The 22,848-nt window shown below is 49.5% G+C and overlaps 2 protein-coding genes across 6 annotated transcripts in view; one reads left to right on the top strand and one right to left on the bottom strand.

The window, feature by feature from the left end:
- Positions 1-322: 322 nt before the first annotated feature.
- Znhit3 (zinc finger HIT-type containing 3) lies at positions 323-9,245 on the top strand. The gene is made up of 5 exons (XM_036198374.1): positions 323-469; positions 628-659; positions 3,250-3,378; positions 4,745-4,825; positions 8,843-9,245. The coding sequence occupies exons 1-5, from the start codon at positions 384-386 to the stop codon at positions 9,022-9,024; spliced, it is 510 nt and encodes a 169-aa protein (XP_036054267.1). The 5' UTR covers positions 323-383; the 3' UTR covers positions 9,025-9,245.
- A 125-nt stretch (positions 9,246-9,370) lies between these two features.
- The window catches only part of Myo19 (myosin XIX), a 32,880-nt gene continuing 19,402 nt past the window's right edge, over positions 9,371-22,848 (bottom strand). For 2 of the 5 annotated variants that reach the window (XM_036195905.1, XM_036195908.1), the window contains 13 exons: positions 21,522-21,595; positions 20,684-20,805; positions 20,382-20,495; positions 19,947-20,123; positions 19,553-19,705; positions 18,406-18,513; positions 17,274-17,344; positions 14,538-14,641; positions 12,759-12,925; positions 12,524-12,653; positions 11,898-11,983; positions 10,903-11,202; positions 9,371-10,104 (listed from right to left, as the gene is read on the bottom strand). In XM_036195905.1, coding sequence (XP_036051798.1) covers positions 9,976-10,104; positions 10,903-11,202; positions 11,898-11,983; positions 12,524-12,653; positions 12,759-12,925; positions 14,538-14,641; positions 17,274-17,344; positions 18,406-18,513; positions 19,553-19,705; positions 19,947-20,123; positions 20,382-20,495; positions 20,684-20,805; positions 21,522-21,595 — 1,735 coding nt within the window. In that variant the 3' untranslated portion in view covers positions 9,371-9,975. Of the gene's footprint in view, positions 11,203-11,897; positions 11,984-12,523; positions 12,654-12,758; positions 12,926-13,268; positions 13,386-14,537; positions 14,642-17,273; positions 17,345-18,405; positions 18,514-19,552; positions 19,706-19,946; positions 20,124-20,381; positions 20,496-20,683; positions 20,806-21,521; positions 21,596-22,848 lie in introns of those variants that run through there. The other 3 variants (XM_036195904.1, XM_036195906.1, XM_036195907.1) reach the window with 3 other exon arrangements.

The raw sequence follows: 22,848 nt of genomic DNA, 5'->3' as shown, positions 1-22,848 counted from the left end.
AGAAAGAAAGAAAGAAAGAAAGAAAGGTCTTCTGGGCTGGAAGAAGGAGCGCATGCTGCTGTTCCAGAAGATCTGACACAGGCGCACACGTAAACATCTAATTTAAAAAGAATGTCTTTGGCTGGGCATGGCGGTACACACTTGTGATGGCAGCGCTAGGGATAAAGAGTCAGAAGGTTCGTGAGTTCCATGGTTTGAGAAAACTCGGAGGCAGTTGCCTAAATGGGTATCGAATGTATCGACTCTCTACTTATGAGGCCTGGAACAGCGAACAGGATCAAGCCACTGCTTTTGACTGCCAAGGAGTGCGGAGCGCTGTGATTGGTCCTTGCTTGGTTAAAAGGGAGAGCCCGGGGTCCCAGCGTGGCGTCTTCTGGGAAGCCATGGCGTCGCTGAACTGTAAAACTGTGGTCTGCGTCATCTGTTTGGAGAAGCCGAAATACCGCTGCCCGGTTTGCCGCGTGCCCTAGTAAGCCGGGGCTCGTGGCGGTTGGGGACGCGAGCACCGGGCCAGGAGGGAGGCCCGGGCTGCGGGCGGGAGGCTCGCACTGCGGCCGGGGGCTGCCGGCACCGAGAGGGGCGTGCTGCGGCCGCCAGGGCTGACGGCGCCTGTCTTTCTTGTTACAGCTGCTCGGTGACTTGTTTCCAGAAGCACAAAGGTAAGACCCTTGACCACTGTCGCAGCCCTTGGCCCTTCCTTGCACTCGACAGGGCCCCATGCCCAGTAATCCATGAGGTTAAGGCCAGCCTGGGCTACAGACTGAGATCCTGTCTCAAACCAAGCATGTCCACTGCTTTGTTGGAAAAAGTCAGTCCTCGCTGTGGGTTTTTGTTGTTGTTGTTTTTCCCGTTTTAGCATTCTATTGTAGTTCTTCGCTATTGCAGAAGCTGCCTGGCCGAAGTGGATTAACCAGCAGCGTTTCTGTCTTTAAAATAACGGCTGTTTATTGTTTACAGAGAGAAGTTTTCTTTCTCTGTGTGTAGTATTTTGAGACAGGTTCTTTTTTATATTGTCCAGGCTGCCCTCAAACTTACCATGATCTTGCTTCCTCTACCCCAAATGATTATAGGAGTACAGACCTATGCCACCAGGTCTGGCTAAGACAAGTTACTGACTTATTGAGAAAAACCTGGAGATGGAGAAATGGCTCTGCCGTTAAGGGCCTCTTGTTGCTTTTCTAGATCTGAGTTTGGTTCCTAGCACCCACCTACTATTTAGGCAACCTGTAGGTCCATTACCAGGGTATCTGACGCTCCTGTCTGGCCTCAGCGGCACCTGTGCACTGCTGCATATACACACAAATAAAAACAAAACCTTTAAAACGGGGTGGGGGTGGAGGGGGGGGGTGGGGGTTGGAGGGCAGGGAGCATTTGGGAGTGATGGTGCAGACATGTGGTTGTAACTCCAGCATCGGGGAAGCTGAGGCAGGAGGATCCCTACAAGTTTCAGGCCAGTTTGGCTTCATATTGAGACTGCTGAGAAAGACTGACACCTGGTAAGTTTATGTGTATGATGTGAGCACACTTTGTGTCTAGTAAAAGTGTTTACTTGTGCATATACATCCACAAATACATTATGTGTGCTTAATAGGTCCTTAAGTATGTATCTTTAGGATTTGTCATTATGCTATGTGACTAGAAAGTTTAATTTTGGCTTTTTAGTTACTTCTTTTTATTTGGGTGACCCCCCCCCCCTTACTTTTTTTGGTAATAGGGTCTTGTGTATTCCAGGCCGGCCCTGGATTTACTTAATTCTCCCATCTTCCTGCTGTAGATCCCTCTAGGGCTGGGTTTACAGGTATGTCATCCCACCTGGTTTAGATTTTTCCGTTTCTTAATATCAGCATTCAGGAAGCAGAGGAAGCTGGATCTCGAGTTTGAGGACAGCCTGGTTCCAGGAGAGCCAGGACTACACAGAGAGATCTTGTCTCAAAAAAGATAACAACAACACCCCCCCCCAAAAAAATCAGCTGTTAATTTTGGTCATCAGTAGCATTTGCCTGGCGTGCACTAGGCTCTGGGTCTTGTTGGCAACATGTGTCTGCTTTTTCTGCCCCAAGTGGCCTCAGTTATTTCTAACAAGAATTTAACACTTTTTTTTTTTGTTTTGTTTTTCAAGACAGGTATCTCTGTGTAGCCCTGGCTGTCCCGGAACTCTTAACTAACTTACTTACCTACTTTCTTTCTCTCTCTCTCTCTCTCTCTCTCTTTCTTTATTTTTTTTTTGGTCTATTTTGTTTGCAGTAAAAGAAGTTCTAGGACTGGAGGGATGGTTGAACAGTTAAGTGTGCTTGGTGCTCTTCCAGAGGACCTGGTTTGGCTCACAGCACACGTGTTCAGGGGTTCCCAAACACCTGTAACTCCACATCAGGGACCCTGACTCCCTCTTCTGACCTCCATAGGCACTGGTGCACATGTAGCGTATTCTCTCTGTCTTTGTTACTCTATTTTTCCCCATCCCAGGCACAGACCTCTCCCTGCCCAAAAATGCTCCTTCTCTGCCTGCCAAAGCTTTCTCTAAGTCTCTGGGCTTCCTCAGGTGGACCCAGGCCATACGCTTTTTACCTTATCATCTCTATAGCTTCTTCCAAGACTAAACTCCTCCCATGTGGGAGTCATCTGTACTCCTCATTGCACATGGTAGCATACATGAAACTGCCGAGAAAATGTGATGCTGTAGAAGTCACTGCCGCCATTAATCCTGGGGAACGTCCTGTGAAACTAGTGTGGGGGCACACGGCCACCTGAGTGCAGTCAGCTTCCCATAGCCCTTCTGCCCGACTCAGAGTTACCCATGGTTTCCTTTTTTTTTTTAATTTTAATTTTATCTATCTATCTATCTATTTATCTATTCTTTCCTATTATCAGCTTGATACAGTACGAGTTCTTATCCTAATAGTGAAATGTTTCACTGAGGCTTGCCCAGTAATTGAGTAAAACTGAAACTTATTATAAGCCACAGTCATCCTAGGGCCCCCCCCTGCTATATATACAGCCTCCACGGTTCTGTGGGTTGCAGTCTGATAGTTCTTTGCTTTCTATCTAGAATCCACTTAGGAGTGAGTACATACCATGTTTGTCCTTCTGTTACCCATGGTTTTCTTTGGCCCATCGCTCCATGTGACCTGCCCTCCCTCTCCATCTCTACCTCAGACACATGCCTCTCCCTGGCTTGATGGAGAGTTGCAGCCTTGCTGCTGGCACGGAGAGGTTGTGTTTGTGTATGCCTGAAATTTATCTCTCTCTCAGAGCAGTGCAACCCGGAAATCCGTCCTGTTGAGAACAGAAGAACAGTGGCTCCTGAAAATACAGAGCCTGAGGAGAACAAAGGTGACGCGGTCGATTTAAACAAGCAAGCTACAAGGGATTTCAAAGAGAGTAAGTGGAAAGGAGAGGAGAGAGGTGGAAGGGCAGGGTGCAGAAGGATGGACTTGGAGTGGCAGCCCTAGTGTCAGGGCGGGTCACAGGTTGTCACCGGTGATGCTGAGAGCATCTTGAAACACGGTTCCAGAAGGGGCCGGGGCCTGAGGTTTGTGTTGAGCCCAGTAGGTGCATGTGGGAGGCCTCCTTTGAACTGCTGGAGTCTCCTTAGAGTTTAGAGCAGTCATGGGCTGTCTGTCATTCCACTCAAGGTTCACGCGTCCATGTATTCATCTTTCCACAGCAGCTCCTCTTGTATCACAGAGGTCACAGAAAGGGGATGGGCCTTTTGTCCTTCGAGAAACTTCTAGTGTGGGCCTGGGCATCACTCCCCTGCTGAAAGCACGGGGATCGTGTTTGGCAGGGTTGTACGGGGCCTAGTTCACTGGCCCATCATAGGCCTGGAGTCGTGACAGGGCAGGTAGGGTGTTAAGAACTGTAAAACTGGCCGGGTGGTGGTGGCGCACACCTTTAATCCCAGCACTTGGGAGGCAGAGCCAGGTGGATCTCTGTGAGTTCGAGGCTCACCTGGTTGGTCTACAGAGCGAGATCCAGGACAGGCACCAAAACTGCCCAGAGAAACCATCTGAAAAAAAAAAAAACAACAACCCACAAACAACAAAAAAACACAAAACTCCACAAAACTGGGCTGGAGAGATGGCTGGGAGGTTAAGAGCACTGACTGCTCTTTCAGAGGTCCTGAGTTCAATTCTCAGCACCCACATGGTGGCTCACAACCATCTGTAATGAGATCTGGCGCCCTCTTCTGGCCTGCAGGCATACATAATAAATAAATAAAATATGAATAATAATATTTATTATTGTATGATAAACACATTTTTAAAAAACCTGCAAAACCAGACTTCTTCTGTAGACCCCCAGGAAACGTGAACCATCACACACTTGTTAAGCACAGTCTCCATTCTGCCAACTTCCCTGTCCTGCAAGAGGGGTGTTTGGGTTTTGTTTTCCTGGTTTTTATGTGTTTCATTTTTATTTTTTGTTTTTTTGAGACAGAGTTTCTCTGTGTAGCTTTGGAGCCTGTCCTGGATCTCACCCTGTAGACCAGGCTGGCCTTGAACTCAGAGATCCACCTGACTCTGCCCTCTGAGTGCTGGGATTCAAGGTGTGTGCCACCACTGCCTGGCAAGATGGGGTGTTTCGTTGTGAAATCAGAGAAGCAGGCTGTTCCTTTTATTTGACTGTGACTACTGGTGCGCCCCTTCCTATCACACATACGCACACACGTTGTCCGCACACACGTCCGCAGGGCTGTCCTGGCTTTCTGAGACCTGACCAGTTGCTTATGCTCTGCACTCCTCAGATGATGATGACTCTGTAGCTGATTTCCTCAACAGTGATGAGGAAGAAGACAGAGTGTCTCTGCAGAGTTTAAAGAACTTAGGTAAGTCTTGGCTGGGCTTGTTTTTTGTTAACCGGTTTGTTTACTGCTGTAAAGGCAGTGGAACCTGGGAGCCTAAAAATGAGGTGGACCAAAATCTCATGCAATAGCCAACTTTATTCGTAACATTAGACAGTTTATACCCTGAGTGTTAAGAATAATCACCTGGCTGGGCGGTGGTGGTGCACGCCTTTAATCCCAGCACTCGGGAGGCAGAGCCAGGCGGATCTCTGTGAGATCCAGGAAAGTCGCAAAGCTACACAGAGAAATCCTGTCTCAAAACAAACAAACAAACAAACAAAAATAATAATTACCTGAGTAAAGTGTACAATTGCAAAGACGAGCTGCGTGAGGCAGAAGCGTGTTTTTCCATAGAGGCATATAAAGAAATAAGACACTAGCCAGTTGTCATAAGTTCTCCAAAGTAAACTCCTGTCCGCCACACCTGGGAAGGGCAAGAAAGCACATTCCAAGAATAATTTCCGTTTCTGAAGAAACACAGGTCACATGACTCTTGTTTTTGGCATTTTCTCACAAGCACTCAGAATTCCCTCTGCACGACTCATTCTTGGAGTGTTCCAATACCATTTCCTTGTATAGGATGTCGTGGGTCTCTGAGCTGTATTGGCAGGAGGCTGAGATACCTCGGGAATCCTGAGGCAAGTGCTCTGCTTCTGGGTGATACATTCAGCTTTTTTTTTGGACAGAATCTTACTGTGTAGTCTTGGCTGGCCTAGCACTCATGGTAAACCACACTGGTCTCAGACTTTACCCTCCTGTCTCTGCCTCCTGATGCTCTATTTCCGTGCTCAGAAGAATCGCTGTGCTGGCGTGTGATGTGGGGGAGTGCTTGAGTGCAGTTCCAAGGACAGCCTTCTAGGAGGCTTTCTCTCCTTTGCCTGGGTCCTGGGGATCATACTCAGGCCACTAGGCCTGCACAGCAGGTTCTTGTACCTGTGGAGCCCCCTCACTTGCCCCTTTTTCTCTCTGGTGGAGGCCAGGAGAGGCTGTTGGGTTCTGGAGCTATAGTTCTAGGTGGCTGTGAGCCTCAACACGGGTGCGGGAACTGAACACAGGTCCTCTGCAAGAGTAGCAAGTGCATGTCACCCCGAGCCATCTCTTGAACCCTCCTCAGCAGGCACACATAGAAGTCAGAGGACAACTCTTGTCACGAGTACTGAACTCAGATCAGCAGGCCTGCCGGGTAAGCATCTTTACCTGCTGAACCATTTTGTCAGCCCTTTTTTAAGATGGGCTTTTAAAAAAATTATTATTTTTTTAAAAAAAGATTTATTTATTTATTATGTATACAACATTCTGCCTCCATGCATGCTTGCCCGCCAGAAGAGGGCACCAGATATCGTTGTAGATGGCTGTGAGCCATCATGTGGTTGCTGGGAATTGAACTCAGGACCTCTGGAGGAACAGCCAGTGCTCTCAACCACTGAGCCATCTCTCCAGCCCAATTATTATTATTATTATTATTATTATTATTATTATTATTATTATTTTTATTTTTAGGGCTGGAGAGATGGCTTAATTGACAGTGCTTACTGTGTAAGATTTATGGCCTGACTTTCATCTCCAGCATCTCTGCTTATTTAAAACAAGGCAACAAGCTGAGTCTGTAACCCTAGCATTAGGGAGGTAGAGGCAGGAGGATCTCAGTGTCTTGTTGGCCAGTCCAGCCGATGTGTCGGAATTGGTAAAGGACCCTGCATGAAGAAAATAAGGTGGAGGCCGAGTGTGGTGGGGTGATCTTTAATCCCAGCACTCCCGGCCATGGCTACATAATGAGAGAGCCTGTCTCGGGGGTGTGGAGGGAGAGAACAGTTGCAATGGAGGAAGACACCCAGTGTGGACCTCCATATGTACATAAAATGGGATTTGGGACATCTCATCATGTAGTTCTGGCTGGCTTGGAATTTGAATGTTAGACGGAGCTGGCCTCAAACTCAGATCTGTCCACTTCTGCCTCTTTTGTTTCTAAAGCTACTTGTTTGTTTTTTCTCCTGGGTGGGTCTGGTGTAATCACAGGTTGTTTTTGTTTGTTTTGTTTTTATATGTGTATGAGTGCTCTATTCTGCTTGTGTGGCTGCAGGCCAGAAGTGGGCATTAGATCCCATTACAGATGGTTATGAGCCACCATGTGGCTGTTGGGAGGTTGAACTCAGGACCTCTAAAAGAGCAGCCAGTGCTCTTAACTGCTGAGCCATTGCTCCAGCCCCTACTTTGCTTGTTTGTAAGATTACTATGTAATATGGTGTGCAGGGTCTCTCCTGTCCAGTCATAGGGTTCTGTCAGCAGATCTCCCACCTTGCACATGCCAGGTGTTCTATTGGAATCCTACAGATTTTGCAGGTTGGCATAACTTTTTTCTTAAACAACTCTTTTTTAAAGATTTATTTATTTATTTTGTAGACAGCATGTATGCCTGCAGGCCAGAAGAGGGCACCAGACCTCATTACAGATGGTTGTGAGCCACCATGTGGTTGCTGGGAATTGAACTCAGGATCTCTGGAAGAACAGTCGGTGCTCTTAACCTCTGAGCCATCTCTCCAGCCCAGGTTGGCATAATTTTGCCTTAAAAATATAGTTCATTTTCTTTGCTTACCTAAGCCTTTCTCAACCTTCAGGCCCAGATTAGGCACTTTTCTAGCTTCCCTTAGTGCCTTGATCTCTCTAGTAATTTACCTCTCAACACATTTGACAGGAGTGATTTGTGCCTCTTACAGCAGCCTGTCTCCCATGCTCACTTTACAGTCTAGTCATAAATAGACTGGGTAATCACCAGAGAGAGGGTAGTGCTCACCACATTTTAATTATGTGTACAAGTGTGGGTGCCACAGAAGCAGAGGAGTCGCATCCTCTTGGAGCTGGGGTACAGGTGGTTGTAGGCTGTCTGATTGGGTACTGGGAATTGAACTTGGGTCCTTTTTTTTCCCCTCAAGATAGGGTTTCTCTGTGTAGCTTTGCGCCTTTCCTGGAACTCACTCTGTAGCCCAGGCTGGCCTCGAACTCACAGATTCACCTACCTCTGCCTCCCGAGTGCTGGGATTAAAGGCGTACGCCACTGTGGACTTGGGTCCTCTTAAAGAGCAGTATGTATGTGTTCTTAACCACTGAGCGTCTCTCTAGCTTAGTCATACACATTTCTGTAGCACCGCTTCTTTGGTGCTTGTAATAAGACCTCCGTTATTGGTGCTAATCTCATTTTTGTGTGTATGTGCACACAGGCAGAGGAGGCATCGAGAGCCTCATCATTCTCTACCTTATTCCTTTGAGGTGGAGTCCCTCACTGAACCAGGAGCTCACACCTTGGCTAGGCTGGCAGCTCACAAATCTGCGGTCCGCCTGTCTCTCTTGCTCAGTGTTGGGTCACAGGTGTGCCTAGGACCATGCTTTTAAGTGGGTGCCGAGACAGGAAGACTGGGCCTCATGCTTTGTACAGCTAGCACTCCTATCTAGTCATCTTTCCCTCTCAGAGCTTTGTTCACGTGTATTCTGAACGTCCATTTGTGAGGAGTCATCTGATGTTCAAGGCAGCTTGGTTCTAGGACGTGTTTCTCAACGATGGTCAAGTCCCTTTTATAAAATGGTGGAATACATATAATAACTGATGCACTTGAAATCATCTAACTTAATTTGATGCAAACAATGTGTAGTTATAATGAGGAAAAAAGTTCATATTTGGTACAGATGTTAAAAGTTGGTGTTTTTTTTTTTTTTTCAGACAAGGTTTCTGTGTGGCCCTGGTTGTCCGAGAACTCGCCCTGTAGACTAGGCTGGCCTCCAACTCACAGACATCTGTCTGCCTTTGTCTCCTAAGTGCTGGGGTTAAGGGCATTTGTTGAATGGTTTAGATGTGTGGTTGGTTGTATAGCCTGAGGACATGGGGGCGACAGCGTAATGGTTGAGGAGATACACAAGCCCCTCAGAGTTGATCACACTGGAAACACTTAGCTTTCAGCCTCTGCCCTGGGTTCCCCTTGAACTTAAAAGCTGGCATTGATTTTTAAGGTGAATCTGCAACTTTAAGCAGCTTACTGCTCAACCCACACCTGAGACAGCTGATGGTCAACCTGGACCAGGGGGAGGACAAGGCGGAGCTGATGAAAGCCTGCATGCAGGAGCCCTTGTTCGTGGAGTTTGCCGACTGCTGCTTAGGAATCGTGGAGCCGTCACGCAGCAGGGATTCCTGACACTGCACGAGCTCCATGCTCAAGCCCACTGCTGCTCCTGGGAGGAGCGGTCTCCAATGCCACTGGAGGACATGTAGGTCTTCATCGCACGGCCTGCTTCTGCAGACAAGTCGGATAACTCAAGGTGCAGAGCCCTTGTGAAGAGAAACTTGTAGCCCTGGAGTGCTGGCTCAGCTCTTCCAGAGGACCAATCTTCAGCACCCACATGACTGCAAACCATCAGAATTACAGTTCCAGAGGATCTGACCCCCCTCTTCTGGCCTCTGATGGTACTGTAAGCATGTGGTACACAGCCATACAGGCAGGCAAAACTCACACATACATTAAAAATAAAGGGAAAAGGCTATTTATATTTACATGGTGGTTTTAAATTTATTTCTGGTACAGTTCAGATGTAAATCTTAAATACCAAGTTTATCCATTTGAATTAAAAACTGAGTGTTACTGAATAAATTTAAGATGTGATTCTGTTGTACATTGCATTGCTCATTGTTCTTGGTAACATTAAATAAATCAATTTATTAAATAGTATTGTTCCTTAATGAACTATATATGTAAGTTTTTCCCTAGCCAAAATTCTAGAGCCAATTTCAGGTGATTTGGCCCTTTTTAAAGTGCTTGTGGATGACCCAGTATCTATCCTGCTGTAGGGACAACATTCTGGACAGATAGTCACATCTGCTGAATCTGAAGACAGTAAGCTGGGACGTGGCTTGGTAACGAGCACCCCCAGATCCTGCCAGTGCTGAGGCCACAGTCCTGGCTGGTTGGCACTCTGACCAGAAGCCCTGGCTCACAGACAGGAACTGCTGCTTGCACGTGCAGTTGGAGTCCTGTGGGAACAGCTCGGCAGCTACACGTTGATCAGATGTCTTTGGCAAGGCAGCTGGCAGGAAAAGGCCCCGTGGAACAAAGGCACTAAAGATCACGTAGGCAGGTGGGGCAGAAGAGTCACACTTGGACTGGCCTGTGTCTTTCTAGCAGAATCTGATTAAAACCAGTAACACTAGAGTCTGAAGGTTCAGGGCAGATGTCAGCGTACTGAAGTGGAGACTTCCTGCAGTGGAACTTTATTGAGCCCTAGGGAGAAAGAGATTATGAGTGGTAGGGCCCAAAGACAGCCCAGAGAGAGAAATCAGGAATAAAATGTCATATCCACTCAGCGTGACAGGAAATCGTAGGAAGGAAGATCAGAACGGTTCTCTTTACCCCTTGTCAATTTTAGGGAGATTCTGTACAGATTATGTATGTAGCTTCTTGTTGACTCCATTTCTGTCCTCTGGTCCTTTGTACCAGGCTGGGTATTAACCCAGTCTTCCAGAGGAGAACAGTGGAGGTTCTGAGATCATCTACCACACCAAGGTTATCCAGGGCAGGGGCTGAGCTAAGACAGGCTGTGGGTCTGCTTTCCAATGAGACAGTGGTATAAATAACACACAGGACCCGCCATACATTTCCCAAGTGATACGATTTGAGGAGACTGCCAAATGCAGTATCATCTGAGGTGACAAATTAATGGCCACGCTCATTTCTTAGAAGGGGGACTAATGTCCAACAGTTAACTATGCCACTCTTTAATTCCTTACAGCTAACCATCTGGTAGAGGAGACAGGGCTGAGGTACATGTCTAACTGAGGAAGAGCCAAACACTCAGAGGCCAAATGCTTAGAAGCAGTCATGAAGGGCTCTCAAGAGTCCCGGTTTTTAGCTGAAACAATGGCAGAAATCCACACCTGTAGATTTTGGCTTACTCAGCAGGTTAGGGCTTTGTGCTAACCTCCCCACCCCCCTAGAGGGCAAGCTTTGTTCACTGCCTTGCTCAGTGAACAACCTGGAGCCGAGGGAAGGACAACACGGTATCACAGAACGAGAACATACCCGAGGCAGTGCTCTGATGGACGTAATACCAGCCTGATCTTGTTGTGGTGTCTGGAACTTGTTGCTGGGGCTGCCCGTGGGAAGCCGGAGGCAGGCATGGGCCACCAGTTTCCTCTGAAAGCCTCGCACACCCACAGCTGAGTTGGCTAGCACCAGTCCCAGGGGCCAGAGGTGGATTATTGCCCCCAGTAGTTTAGTATGTGCTGGGGGCAGCGAGGAGCTCAGGGAGCTGGGAGCCCGTGGCATGGGTTTCTCCTCCATACCATCCAGTTCTTTAGAGGCAAGACAGGCCATTCTGATCTTAAAGAGAAAACATTCTTTTATAGCTTTAGGTTTGTCCAGCCTTCTTTCTAAAAAAAATTATTTCCCAGCAATAGGGAGACAGAGGCAGGTGGATCTCTGTGAGTTCAAGGCCAGGTCTGTAAAGCAAGTTCTAGGATAGCCAGGGTTACACAGAGAAATCTTGCCCCAAAAAACCAAGTAAGTTTATTTTTGTGCGTATGCATGTTTCATGCATGTGTGTGGGCATGAGCATGCCAGGGTATGCTTGTGGAGGTCAGAAAATGATTTTGAGAGTTTGTTCCTACCATAGGGTCCTTGGGCTCAAGCTCAGTTGGTGAGGCTTGGCAGCAAGCACCTCTACCTGCTGAGCCCTCTGACTAGCTCTTTGCCGCACTCTTACTGGAAAGATCAGCTTGATGAGGTGAACTGAAGGCCTTGGCCGTGATGCCCTGACTCCACTGGCTCCACGTGGCAGACCGTGAGGAAAGTGCAATTCTGTTGGCAGTTTGTCCCTAGAGTTGCTCATTCCACACTACTTTCACAGCTGCCTGGACTGGAGCTGTGTCCATCTCACCATACAGGGGACACATGGCTTACAGGCTGCATGGCCTGCCAGCATGCCGTACCACCGTGCCAGACACACCTGGCCAGACATTGGCCTGTCTGGAGCCCAGTCTCCAAGTACTGCCCACCCTGGCCTCGGTCATACTCACTCTCCACTTGTGCCACGCACGCTTGATGACCGTGGCAGCTATGTGTAACCTTTTGATGTGTTTCCGAGTTAGCCAGGACCGGACAGCTGAAGAGACAGCAGAGACAGCAAAACCATTGTTAGAGCTGTTAGTCATTGACTCTAGTTCTAGATTTGATGCCCTTCTGACCTCCAAGGGCACCCACACACATATGGCATACATACAGAGTCACATGTACATGTGTGTGCATACACACACAAAGGGCACCCACACACATATGGCAGGCACACACACACACACACACACACACACACACACACACACACACACACACGTTATATTGCCCACAATCTTGTAGATACCTACATTGAAGGGCACCTGGGAGCTCTAACTGGCAAGGACCCAGGCTACCACTGATCTCAGACTCAGTCCTCAACAGTGCCCAAGGAACAAGAACGATCTGGATTATCTGTGCCTTATAAAATGTATTTTGGCACTTGCCTAGCATGAGTGAAGCCCTGGGTTTAATCCATGGCACTGAAAAAAGACAAATTATTTTCATTTTGAAAATAAGCTTGTCAGGACTGTGTTAGTCACGCCCATCATATGTTATCAGCCTCACTAATAGGTGGCTTGGCCCCACCTACCTGCCTGAATGAGCACCGCAGCCTGCCTCTGTTTCTCCTGCTTTTGGAGACGGTGTCGCCTCCAGCCACACTGGATGCAGCGGGCACACTGCTCCAGCATCTGGGCACGCCCACACTCCAGAAGCTCTAACTGAGAGAAGAGGAATCCCGTGAGGTCCTTGGGCCCTCTTCCCTTACCCCAGGATGGTCCACACTTGCAGCTGGAGCCTGGAGCCTCGTCCCCCAGCCCCTTTACCATGGAGTCAGTCATGAAAATCTTTGTCCTGCCACAGTACAGTGGGACTTGTGTGGCCTTGGCTGGGTCACCGGGAGCGCTCGCTGTCTGAATTAAAGCTGGCAGAGCATGGAGAATGTCCTGCAGTAGAGGCTGCAGTGTGGCCTCCCTGGCACACAGAGGCTGCTCTGGGGGTGGGAGAAAGGCTTCATCAGTGCCTGCTTGTTCCCACATGCTTCTGTAGCCTGAAGAGGCTCATCTCCCTAGAACTCTCTAAGCCTCGTTCTTCTGTTCTGGATCTAGTCATTTGTTCCTTCCCCCCTTTCCTGGGTAGAGGTAGTCCTGATGAACCTCACAGTCCTGGCTGTCTGGGAGTGTTCTGAAGCCCCCACTGCCCCATGTCTCCCTGGCCACTCCCTCAGCCCCAGCCCTTACCCCTTACAGTCTGCCACGTGGAGAAAAGGAAGCTCTACCCAGCTGTGGGAAAGCCCTCCCAAGCTTGCCCGGCTGCCTCTGTGTGGGAGGGTTTACCTGAGGGCTCTGACCGCAGTTAGCGGCCCAGCGCCTCTCTGGAGACAGAAGCCACCAAAGCAGATGCAGGAGACGAGAGATGAGAGACATCCACAGAATGGACCAGGGCCCAGAGGGCTTGTTGGTAAGAGAGGAGAGCAAACCATGGAGGAGGAGGAGAGGAGGAGGAGAGGAGGAGGAGGAGAGTGACACAACCCCAGGAGAAAGCTGGCTGGTGGGCCAGAAGGAGGCTGGAGAGCAGCTGTGCTTGGGCTGCCATCTGCCCTAGTCTCCTGTCTGTCCTTCCACCAGCCCCTCAACCTCTGCATCCCCACATTCTTTTTTTTCAATTATGTATACAGTGTTCTGCCTGACTGTATGCCTGCAGGCCAGAAGAGGGCACCAGATCTCATTGTATAGATGGTTGTGAGCCACCATGTGGTTGCTGGGAATTGAACTCAGGTCCTCTGGTAGAGTAGCCAGTGCTCTTAACCTCTGAGCCATCTCTCCAGCCCCAACACATCCTTATTAGTTATGGACAGCTACACTGCGCCAACAAGGCTAGACTTTTGCCTAAGTGCTTTGCACATACCACCCCCCAACCCCCCTTGATGCCTCCTGCAATCTGGAGCTCAAGCTGGCTGTGCAGGGCTGGTCCAGACTCCTCAGATTTCCCTGCCTGCTCGTCCCACTGGCAAGGCCGAGTTCACCCTCTGTTTTCGTCTCCCTCTGTATCTGTATGGAGCCATGCCTACCAACACTGACCAGTTTTGCCCACTTGTTACTCAGCTGCCCACAGCTCTGGCTTCTCCTTGGGTGGCTCCACAGCCTCACCCCCAAAACCTTCCACGAAGCCCCTAGAGTGGATGAGAGCATGAGGTGGATGGAGCATTGGCTCTCTCCCGTGAAGGGGCCCTCTCATCTACCCAGGAAATGAAGTCCATGTTTCTTGATTAGGGCCTACCTGGCACCCTAGCCTTACCTGTCCCATCTACCTTCTGTCTCATGCCTGGAAGCTTTTGTTCAGATTACCTGTCACGTGCAGTGGTTGTCAACTGGCTAATCCAGTCTATACCCACATACTACCTCCTCTAAAATGTTTTCCCATGTCCACATCGCCCCTGGCATCAGAGTAAGCTCTCTGCCTTTCTGTATCATCGTCAGCTGGGGTTTGTCCCCACATTGTACCAACAACCATTTAGTCTCTGGACCCTCACCCTCTGAGTAGGTTCAACTAAGTCCTCAGTAATCTATGGTTGGACAAATGACAAAAAAATGGGCCTCACTCACCAGTGGGCCCTTTGGCAGAACACAGGCCCCAGAGGCCAGAGGATGTGTGAGGTCCGAGCCTTCTCAGCAATTTATATCGTTCCACGAAGTTTTGGTGAGAGACCCTGGAAACCAAGGTAGGCAGAAAGAGAATGACTGTGAGCCGGGTGTCTAGCCGGTGCTGCCCGACATCCCCACTGAATGGAGGACGGTGTGTTCTAGAGGTGCCAAGGGCCACTCAGTGGGAAGCCTGCAGATATCATTTAAATCAAGCCTGTGGCTGGCAAGATGACTCAGCAGATAAAAGTGCCTGTAGTCAAGGCTGACAACCCGAGTTTCATCCTCAAGACCCACGTGGTGGAAGGGGAGAACTGACTTCAAGTGGTGTGGCACATCTCCTTGCTGGTTTTGGGGGGCTCAAAGCCACTGAGGAAGGACACCATGTTCCTGTGCAGCTCTTAAAACTCTGAGGCTTGTCTCTAAAACTTCTCAAATCTGACAAAGCCACAGGAGAATTCCTGACTCTCACCTTCCTTCTCCTTCACACTCCAACTCTGGCCTCCCCCAGACTAGTCATTTTGGTGAACTGTCCTGATTCAACCATCTGCCCCAGAAAACAGTGACTTCTACAGTCTGGAAGCTGACTGCTCCCTGAGCCCTCACCTGACCCTGCAAACCATCCAGTTCTCTTTTTACTGTGAGCTACAGATCTCAGTCTGCCATGTTGCTTTCCAGTTTTCCCGGCTAATCCTGCCTCCTAGACATCTGCAACATCACCCATCCTTCTGTCCTAAGCCTGCATCCTGCATCCAACCTCCAGTGAGCAGTGCAAGAATTCTCGCTTCCTTCTCACACCAGGGCAAACAGTCAAGGCTTTCCATGGCCAGCTGTGTCTGGCTCCTTCCATTCCCTGTTGCTGCTTCTTTGTGGCCCAGTCCCAGGTGTCTCACTTCCTGACAGCACTATGGTTGTTCTCTGTTCTAAGTCCTCCAGGCTGGCCCTTCCTTTTCTCTGGGCCTGCACTGATAACCAGACCACACATTTTCCCTGCAACAACAAATTCTGTTTCTTTCCTAGCACTTGTGTGTGTTATCTGTGGAAGTGTGTGCTTGCACAGGTAGAGGCCTTAATTTGACATTGGAAACCTTCCTCTATAGCTCTCCACCTTCTTTTTCGAGACAGAGTCTCTCATTGAACCTGGAACTTATTGACTGGTTAAGCTGGCTGGCCAGCAAGCCCATGGAATCCTGTGTCTACTCCCCAGTGCTGAGATTACAGGTGCTTGTTGCCATATATATTTTTTTTTTTTTTAAAGATTTTTATTTATTTTATGTGCGTTGGTGTTTAGCCTGTACATATGTTTGTAAAGTGCCAGATCCCCTGGAACTGGAGCTATGGGCAGCCTGGGTGCTGGGAACTGAACCCACAGTGCTCTTAACCACTGAGTCATCATCTCTCCAGTCCGGGCCGTACCTAGTTTGTTTGTTTGTTTTTAAATTTATTATGTATACAGTATTCTGCCTGCATGTATGCCTGCTGGCCAAAAGAGGGCACCAGATCTCACTACAGATGGTTTGTGAGCCAACTCATAGTTGCTGGGAATTGAACTCAGGACCTCTGGAAGAGCAGTCAGTGCTCTTAACCTCTGAGCCATCTCTCCAGCCCCATACCTAGCTTTTAACAGGGGTGTTGGAGATCCAAACTTGGATCCTCAGCAAGCACTTATTTTTGCTTATTGGTTTTTTTCCCCCCAAGGCAGGGTTTCTCTGTGTAACAGCTCTGGCTGTCTCAGAACTCACTCTGTAGACCAGGCTGGCCTTGAACCCAGAGATCTGCTTGTCTCTGCCTCCCTAGTGCTGGGATTAAAGGCATGTGCCACCACACCCTACTTTATCTGTAGATTTTTACAAACTTTATTTTATGTGTATGAGAGTTTGCCTGCATGTATGTCTGTGTACCATGTGTATGCCTGGTGCCTGTGGAGGCCAGAGGAGGCTTCAGAGGCCCTGGAACTGGAGTTATAGATGGTTGTGAGCTGCCACAGAGGAGCTTACAGATGGTTGTAAGCTGCCACGGAGGAGCTGGAACTGAACCCCAGTCCTCTGGAGAGCAGCTGGTGCTCTTAACCCTGAATCATCTCTCAAGGCCCAGACCCTTTCTAAAAGGAAAATAAAAAAAGATTTATTTTTATTATATTTAATTGTGTCTGGGTGGGGGTGAGCGGGTGGGTGTGTGTGGATATGTGCCTGTAAGTGCAGGTGTCAGTGGAGGCCAGAGGGGTTGGACTGTCCTGGAGCTGGACTTACAGGCACTTGTGATCTGCTTACGTTGTAGATGCTGGGAGCCAAACTTGGGTCCTCTGCAAGAGGGGTATGTACTCTTAAGCTCAGTCATCCATTTCTCTGGCACCCACCCAGCCCTCTTGTTGATTTTTGAAACAGGGCCTCACTCTAGCCCAGGCTGGCCTCAGACTCACTGCACAGCTCAGGCTGGCCTCAGACTTGTGTTGCTCTTCCTGTCTCAGCATCTCAAGTGCTGGGGTCATAGGCTCATACTTAATTTTCTTGTTTCTACAGAACGTAAGCCCTACACAGGCAGAGATTATATGAGTGACTGAGTAGATGGACAGGTGCCATCCCTTTGCCTTCCGGGTGGACTGCCACAGACCTGCCATTCTCCTCAGCCCTACCTCCCTCTGTCTGGCCCAAGTTCTGAGTGCCACCAGGCTCTGGCCCTACCGCACTGTGGCTTACTTACCGGATGGGAAAGCCAGCAGCACTGATGTGGATGGTCTCTACAAGGCCACAGGCCTCCAATTGACTCAGGACCTGCAGGGGTGCAAGACAGAGAAAGCACCTACAAACTAGAAAAGTCTTTTCTTTTGCACATCTCTGGTCCTGACCTTCAGTGACAGGCAGGGTTGGCTGACAGAGATGTCTGTCTCCGAGGGACCATGAGAAACCAAGGGGGCTGAAGATCTCCCTGCTGGAAGATGGGAGCCGCAAAGGCCCTGTCTGGTACCTGGCTCCTTCTATAGCTAAGGTCTGCAATGATCTGGGCTGTCTCTCACCTGTCCAGGGCTGATACCACTTGACAATACAGAACTGTTTATTCTCTTCCGGTGTCAGAGCTGCTCAGGCAAGGAAGGTTACACTGCGAAAATGCTTACTTGATTTGAACCCAGAACTTGCTTGCTATCTCTTGCCCAAAATAGTGACAGCTCTTGAGATAAATATATATATATATATATATTTGTTTGTTTTGTTTTTTGAGACAGGGTTTCTCTGTGTAGTTTTGGTGCCTGTCCTGGACTTCACTCTGTAGAACAGGCTGGCCTCAAACTCACAGAGATCTGCCTGGCTCTGCCTCCCGAGTGCTCGGATTAAAGGCGTGCGCCCAGAACTTTACCACACAGCCAAGTTATCTTGGCTACACAGCTACATTTACCAGGTGACTGTTGGACATTCTTCAGTGCTGTCCAGCACTCAACATCATCTATAACAGTCTCAGAACCTGAAACCTTGAGGAATGATTTTGTGTAAACTAGAAAAAGAGATTAACAATCCAGAGACAGGTACTGCATGGACTGTAGAGATGTTAAATCACAAAACACCCATTGTCCTGAGCAGGTTCAGTCTCTTGTCAGATAGGATAGGTGAGCAGGGAGCAAGATGTTCTAGAGGCCCCATGTGGCACCTTGGTGAGGCCTTGGTGCAGTGTACAGAACATACAACACATGCTTGCCCAGCCAGAGCAGGGAAATAAGCCCTCCTTAATGTCAGGCCCAGCCCGACAGACTACCTGTGATAACTCCATCTGGAGATGCTCTCCCCTTAGGCCTTGCCAGATGGGGTTTGATGCTAGGTGTCTGTAACTCAGGGTTAGTTACCTCTTCCTGGAGGAAGGTCTGTGGCTGACTCTGGCTGTTGGGCTTGATACAGCGAATGTAGTGGGGTGTTGTGCTATGTAGGACCCGCAGGAGCTGTTCCAGTGAGGCCTGCAGACGGAGAAACCTGGGGTAAGGCAGGATTGGGGCAGCTCCGGGTCATAAGCTGGATCTGGTTAGTGAGTATATTATGACCTTGGTGGTCCTCCCAGCCTTGAGAACAGGACCCACACATACCCTGGACTCTGTAAAACAGCACTGGCTGTCCTAGAACTTGCATTGTAGACCACGCTGGCCTCGAACATACAGAGATCCGCCTGCCTCTGCCTCCTGAGTGCTGGGACTAGAGTTGTGCACCACCACCAGGTGGCTTGGAGGCTTTTTAAAGAACATGTGCAAAGCAGAGTTTAACCACCCATTACTTCTCACCCTTTCTCCAGGGATGCTTCGGGACCAGTGGCTCTCACTGGCTGACCCTCTGGTCTGGGGCTTGTCCCTTTCCTCTTCCCCACTTCTTTCCTACAGAACAGCTGCACACCACTGCTGCTGTTCTACTATATGCCAGAGATGTGACTCAGACAGTCTACTTATGTCACAGCTCAGCCTGACCACACCCATGCTGTGCAGGTATTGTCAGGAGTGTCTGACGCTGTGGCTGGAGCATGCTCCTCAGACAATAAACCTGGGTTTCCCAGGGTGCCCTCTCAAGCGATGGTAAAGTAGGGGTTAACATAGGGACAGGGACAAATAAAAAAGTGGCAGGGTGGGTGACCAAGCTGCTGAAGGGCAGTGGTCAAGAGATCCCCGGAAGGTGAGCAGCCCATGCAAGTTCCACATAGCAGAAAGGAAGCAGTAACAGCCAGGAGGTGGCAGTTGGGGGCCGGCCACCACAGGGTTAGAACAGGGCAGTCAGAGCTCCATAGAAAGTGCTACTCTTCCGTGACCAGCCCACTGGCAGGGTGAGAGCCCCCGTCCTGTCATATCCCGTGTGTCATTTGTTTCCTATGGTCTTCGAGCATAAACTTGAAGGGACCAGGACCATTCCTGCATGGCACACTACTGACCCCGAGTGAACAGCTCTAACCCCGAGGGGTGCTCAACAGACACTTAGGGTGAACTGAGCACTTCCTATCAGCACCACCAGACCCACCTTGAACTTGGACACCACAGTCAACGCAGGAGCCCTGCTCTGGCTAGACAGCTCCTCCTGGGTCTTCTCTTCAGGGTTAGCAGGAAATAGCATCATGAGCAGAGGGTCTTGGGACTGCTGCAGGAGCCCAGTCAGCTCAGGGGGAACAGGGTCCTGTTGGGAAAGGGCAAGGGTGGCAGACAGGTGAGCTGCTTCCTAGTGCTGGCCACTGCTCTGGCACCCCTACCCAAGCACAGGTCAGGATGGATTAGCAAAGATCTCAGGCAGGGCTCAAGAGGTGAGCCTGGATTTTGAGGAGACTTAGGAGAGAGGATGCCAGTTATGAACTACTTTGTGTGTACAGCAGGGACTCAGCTTTCTTACCCAGGACCTACATGCTATGGCCCAGGCGCACCTTGTTCTTTTCCACCAGGCCTTCTGTGAGGTATCGTACGGGTCCTGCGAAGTGCACGACCACAAAGCTGGGCTCCCGGCTGAGCTTATTATGGCCCAGGCAGGGCTTGCCTGCCAGTGCACTCTCGATGCGTGTCTGTAGCTGCGCTGCACTGCTTGGCCGATTAAGGCGGCATTCCTGTGGGGTGGGAGCAGGTAGTCACCACAATGACGAGGTCTCACCATATCTTCAGTGTCCTCACTGTCGGGCCCCCATGGCCGCAGAGTTGTGACACAGTCACTACAGCAACTCCGGGGAGACAGCACAGGGGTTAGCACACTTATTTGCAGATGTGGGAGAGAGACAGACTAAAGAGCACACAAAACAGTCACCAAGACACCAGAAAAGCCTGGGGACCAACTCTGCTGCTTGGCTCGCTGGTTGAACCTCCCCTACCTCATTTATGAGGGAGCAGATGCTGATGGGGCTCCCCTCGAGGAGATCTAAACAGGTCTGGTTGTCCTGGTAGTTGACAAATGACCACTCCAGGCCCTCAACTGCATATTCCTCCTAGGAGCAGGGGCGCAGTGGGAGAAAGCAAGTTCCAGAATAGCATTAAGGAAGGGACAAAATTCTTTCTTATGGAGTTATTACTTATCAATTAATAAGACAAGGAACAAAGGTGCCTAGTCACGGCTGGGCGGAGTTAGGAAGAGGCGGAGGACCTGGAAGGACAACCTGTCTTGCCCACACCTCACCTGCTGTGCCCTCAGGTAGTGAGCCACAAAGTGCTGCTGCAGCTTCTCATTGGCGTAGTTGATGCACAGCTGCTCCAAGCTGTTGTCAGGGAAGGACTCAAACCCATACACATCCAGCAGACCTTCGAAGACAGGAGAGACCACGAGGCTACCACAGGTGGCAGAGATGACAACTCCAGGGGCCCCAGTGGCTGGACCCTTGCTGAGGCCTCACTTAGAAGCCTTGAGATGAGATTGAGTGACTGCCTGCTCCCATCACCCACTTAGGGTGGGACCCAGGACCTCTTCCCCGCCCCATCCCACATCAGAGCAGGCAGAAAGCCAAAAATGTGAACGAAGGGCAGCCCAGGCATCAGTACACTCTTGAGTCTGAATCCTTGGCCCCAACAGGCTCCTCCTTGAGGACATCAGGTCCTGTTTTTTTGTGTGATACCAGGAAATGTTCTCTAAAACAACCGATTTCAGGGACCTCTATCTCACCAGCCTAGCTGATGCCCCTCTTTAAGCAAACTGTGTTAGCACCCCTAGGCTTTACTTTCTCCCCCTAACCCAAGGTTACAACAATGCTGATCTCAACTGTGTCTCCCCATCCAGCTCTGACTACCCTTCTGGGATTGGAGCTAAGTCTCGGAGAAAAAGCACCATTAGGGACATGGCATAAACTGGTCTGTCTAGAGAGCCATGGATATGTCATATGTGGGCAATCAAATCACCAAACTCCTGGATGGATGGACGAGGACACCGGCCGAGAAGAGAAAGGAGCTGCTCAGAGGCACACAGGTGACTCAGGGACCCTCCCTCCACCCAGGAGGGGTCCTGGCAGGGTGAACCTTATTACCTATGAAGGCAGTCCATGAGCTGGAGTCTGCACAGATGCTGCTGTTGATCACTGATACCAGCCAGTCGAACAGCCTGTTGATGGGAAAGAGGGGAATGTGGGGAAACTGCTCTCCCAGGAAGGATGCTACATGCTAGAAGGTCCTGTGTTCTGAACCTACCAGGCCCAAGGCTAGTCTCTCGTTTCTGGCCTATGCAATTTCTTTTTCATTTCGGTTTTTTTGAGACAGGGTTTCTTTGTGTAACAGCCCTGGCTATCCTAGAACTCACTCTGTAGACCAGGCTGGCCTTGTAACTCACAGAGATCCACTTGCCTCTGCCTCCCAAGTGCTGGGATTAAAGGTGTGCGCCACCACCACCTGGCCTATGCACTCTTGACCTACTGCAGAGGCAGACTCTGGGTATATACATTTCCAGGTATACACAGCCCTGACCTGTCCTCATACAGGACAGCACAGGGTAGCTAGGTTAGCTCCTGGCTCTACATTAGTCATGTAGCCCATCGCCAGCTGATGCTGTGACCAGAAGAGACTATTGGCAGGTCCCAGTTAGGTTAGAAAGGAGCTGAGTGCATTGAATCCCAAAAAAAGTCTTAAGGAGCTGCCACAGCCTAATCAGTCCCAAACAAGTGGTCCCAAGTCACAAGAATAATGGCATGCTCTACTCTGAACTGTCATTAGCCCATGGAAAATGAAACTTCTATACAAGGAGCACCCAGCACGACACTGTTGAGGGCCTTCTTTCCTACACACTGTCTTCTCCTGCCTGTCCCAGTTCTGGAAACAGGGCCTACAGAAAGACTGGGATGGAACCAGAAACCACTGCTTCAGCCAAAAAAAGTGCTGGGGCCACAGGGGGCCACCTCAGTTTCTCTTTAAGTAATTACTCTACAACCAGTTTAATTCAGACTTTTTTTAAAAACACTCAGGTAAGATAGTAAAATGAATGAACTAGTGTAACATGACTGTTTCCAGGTGTAAAATGGCCTATGGCTAGAAGCTCATTCTATCTGTAACTCTTTGTTTTGCAGTAACTTATAGCAAAGAATTAGAAATCTTTTGACTGCTGGGTGTAGTCACACACACCTTTAGTCACGGTACTCATAGTGAGTTCCAGGCCAGCCAGAGCTACATAGTGAGACCCTGTCTCAACCCCCGCAAAACAAAAATCCCCCAACTTCTGACCTAAAACCTGCTTTGAGGCAGTAGTATCTCTGTCTCTAGTTGCCATGGGCTCAGGCAGACTTCAGATTCTTGGCTCTGAACATGTATCCAGGATCTCACACGCACACACATATACAGTGGTCACTGATACTCTCAGGTCATAAT

This window comes from Onychomys torridus, chromosome 8, assembly GCF_903995425.1.
Source record: "Onychomys torridus chromosome 8, mOncTor1.1, whole genome shotgun sequence".
Lineage (NCBI taxonomy): Eukaryota > Metazoa > Chordata > Mammalia > Rodentia > Cricetidae > Onychomys > Onychomys torridus.
The sequence above is the reverse complement of the archived record's forward strand: the minus strand, read 5'-3'. Positions and strand labels throughout refer to the sequence as shown.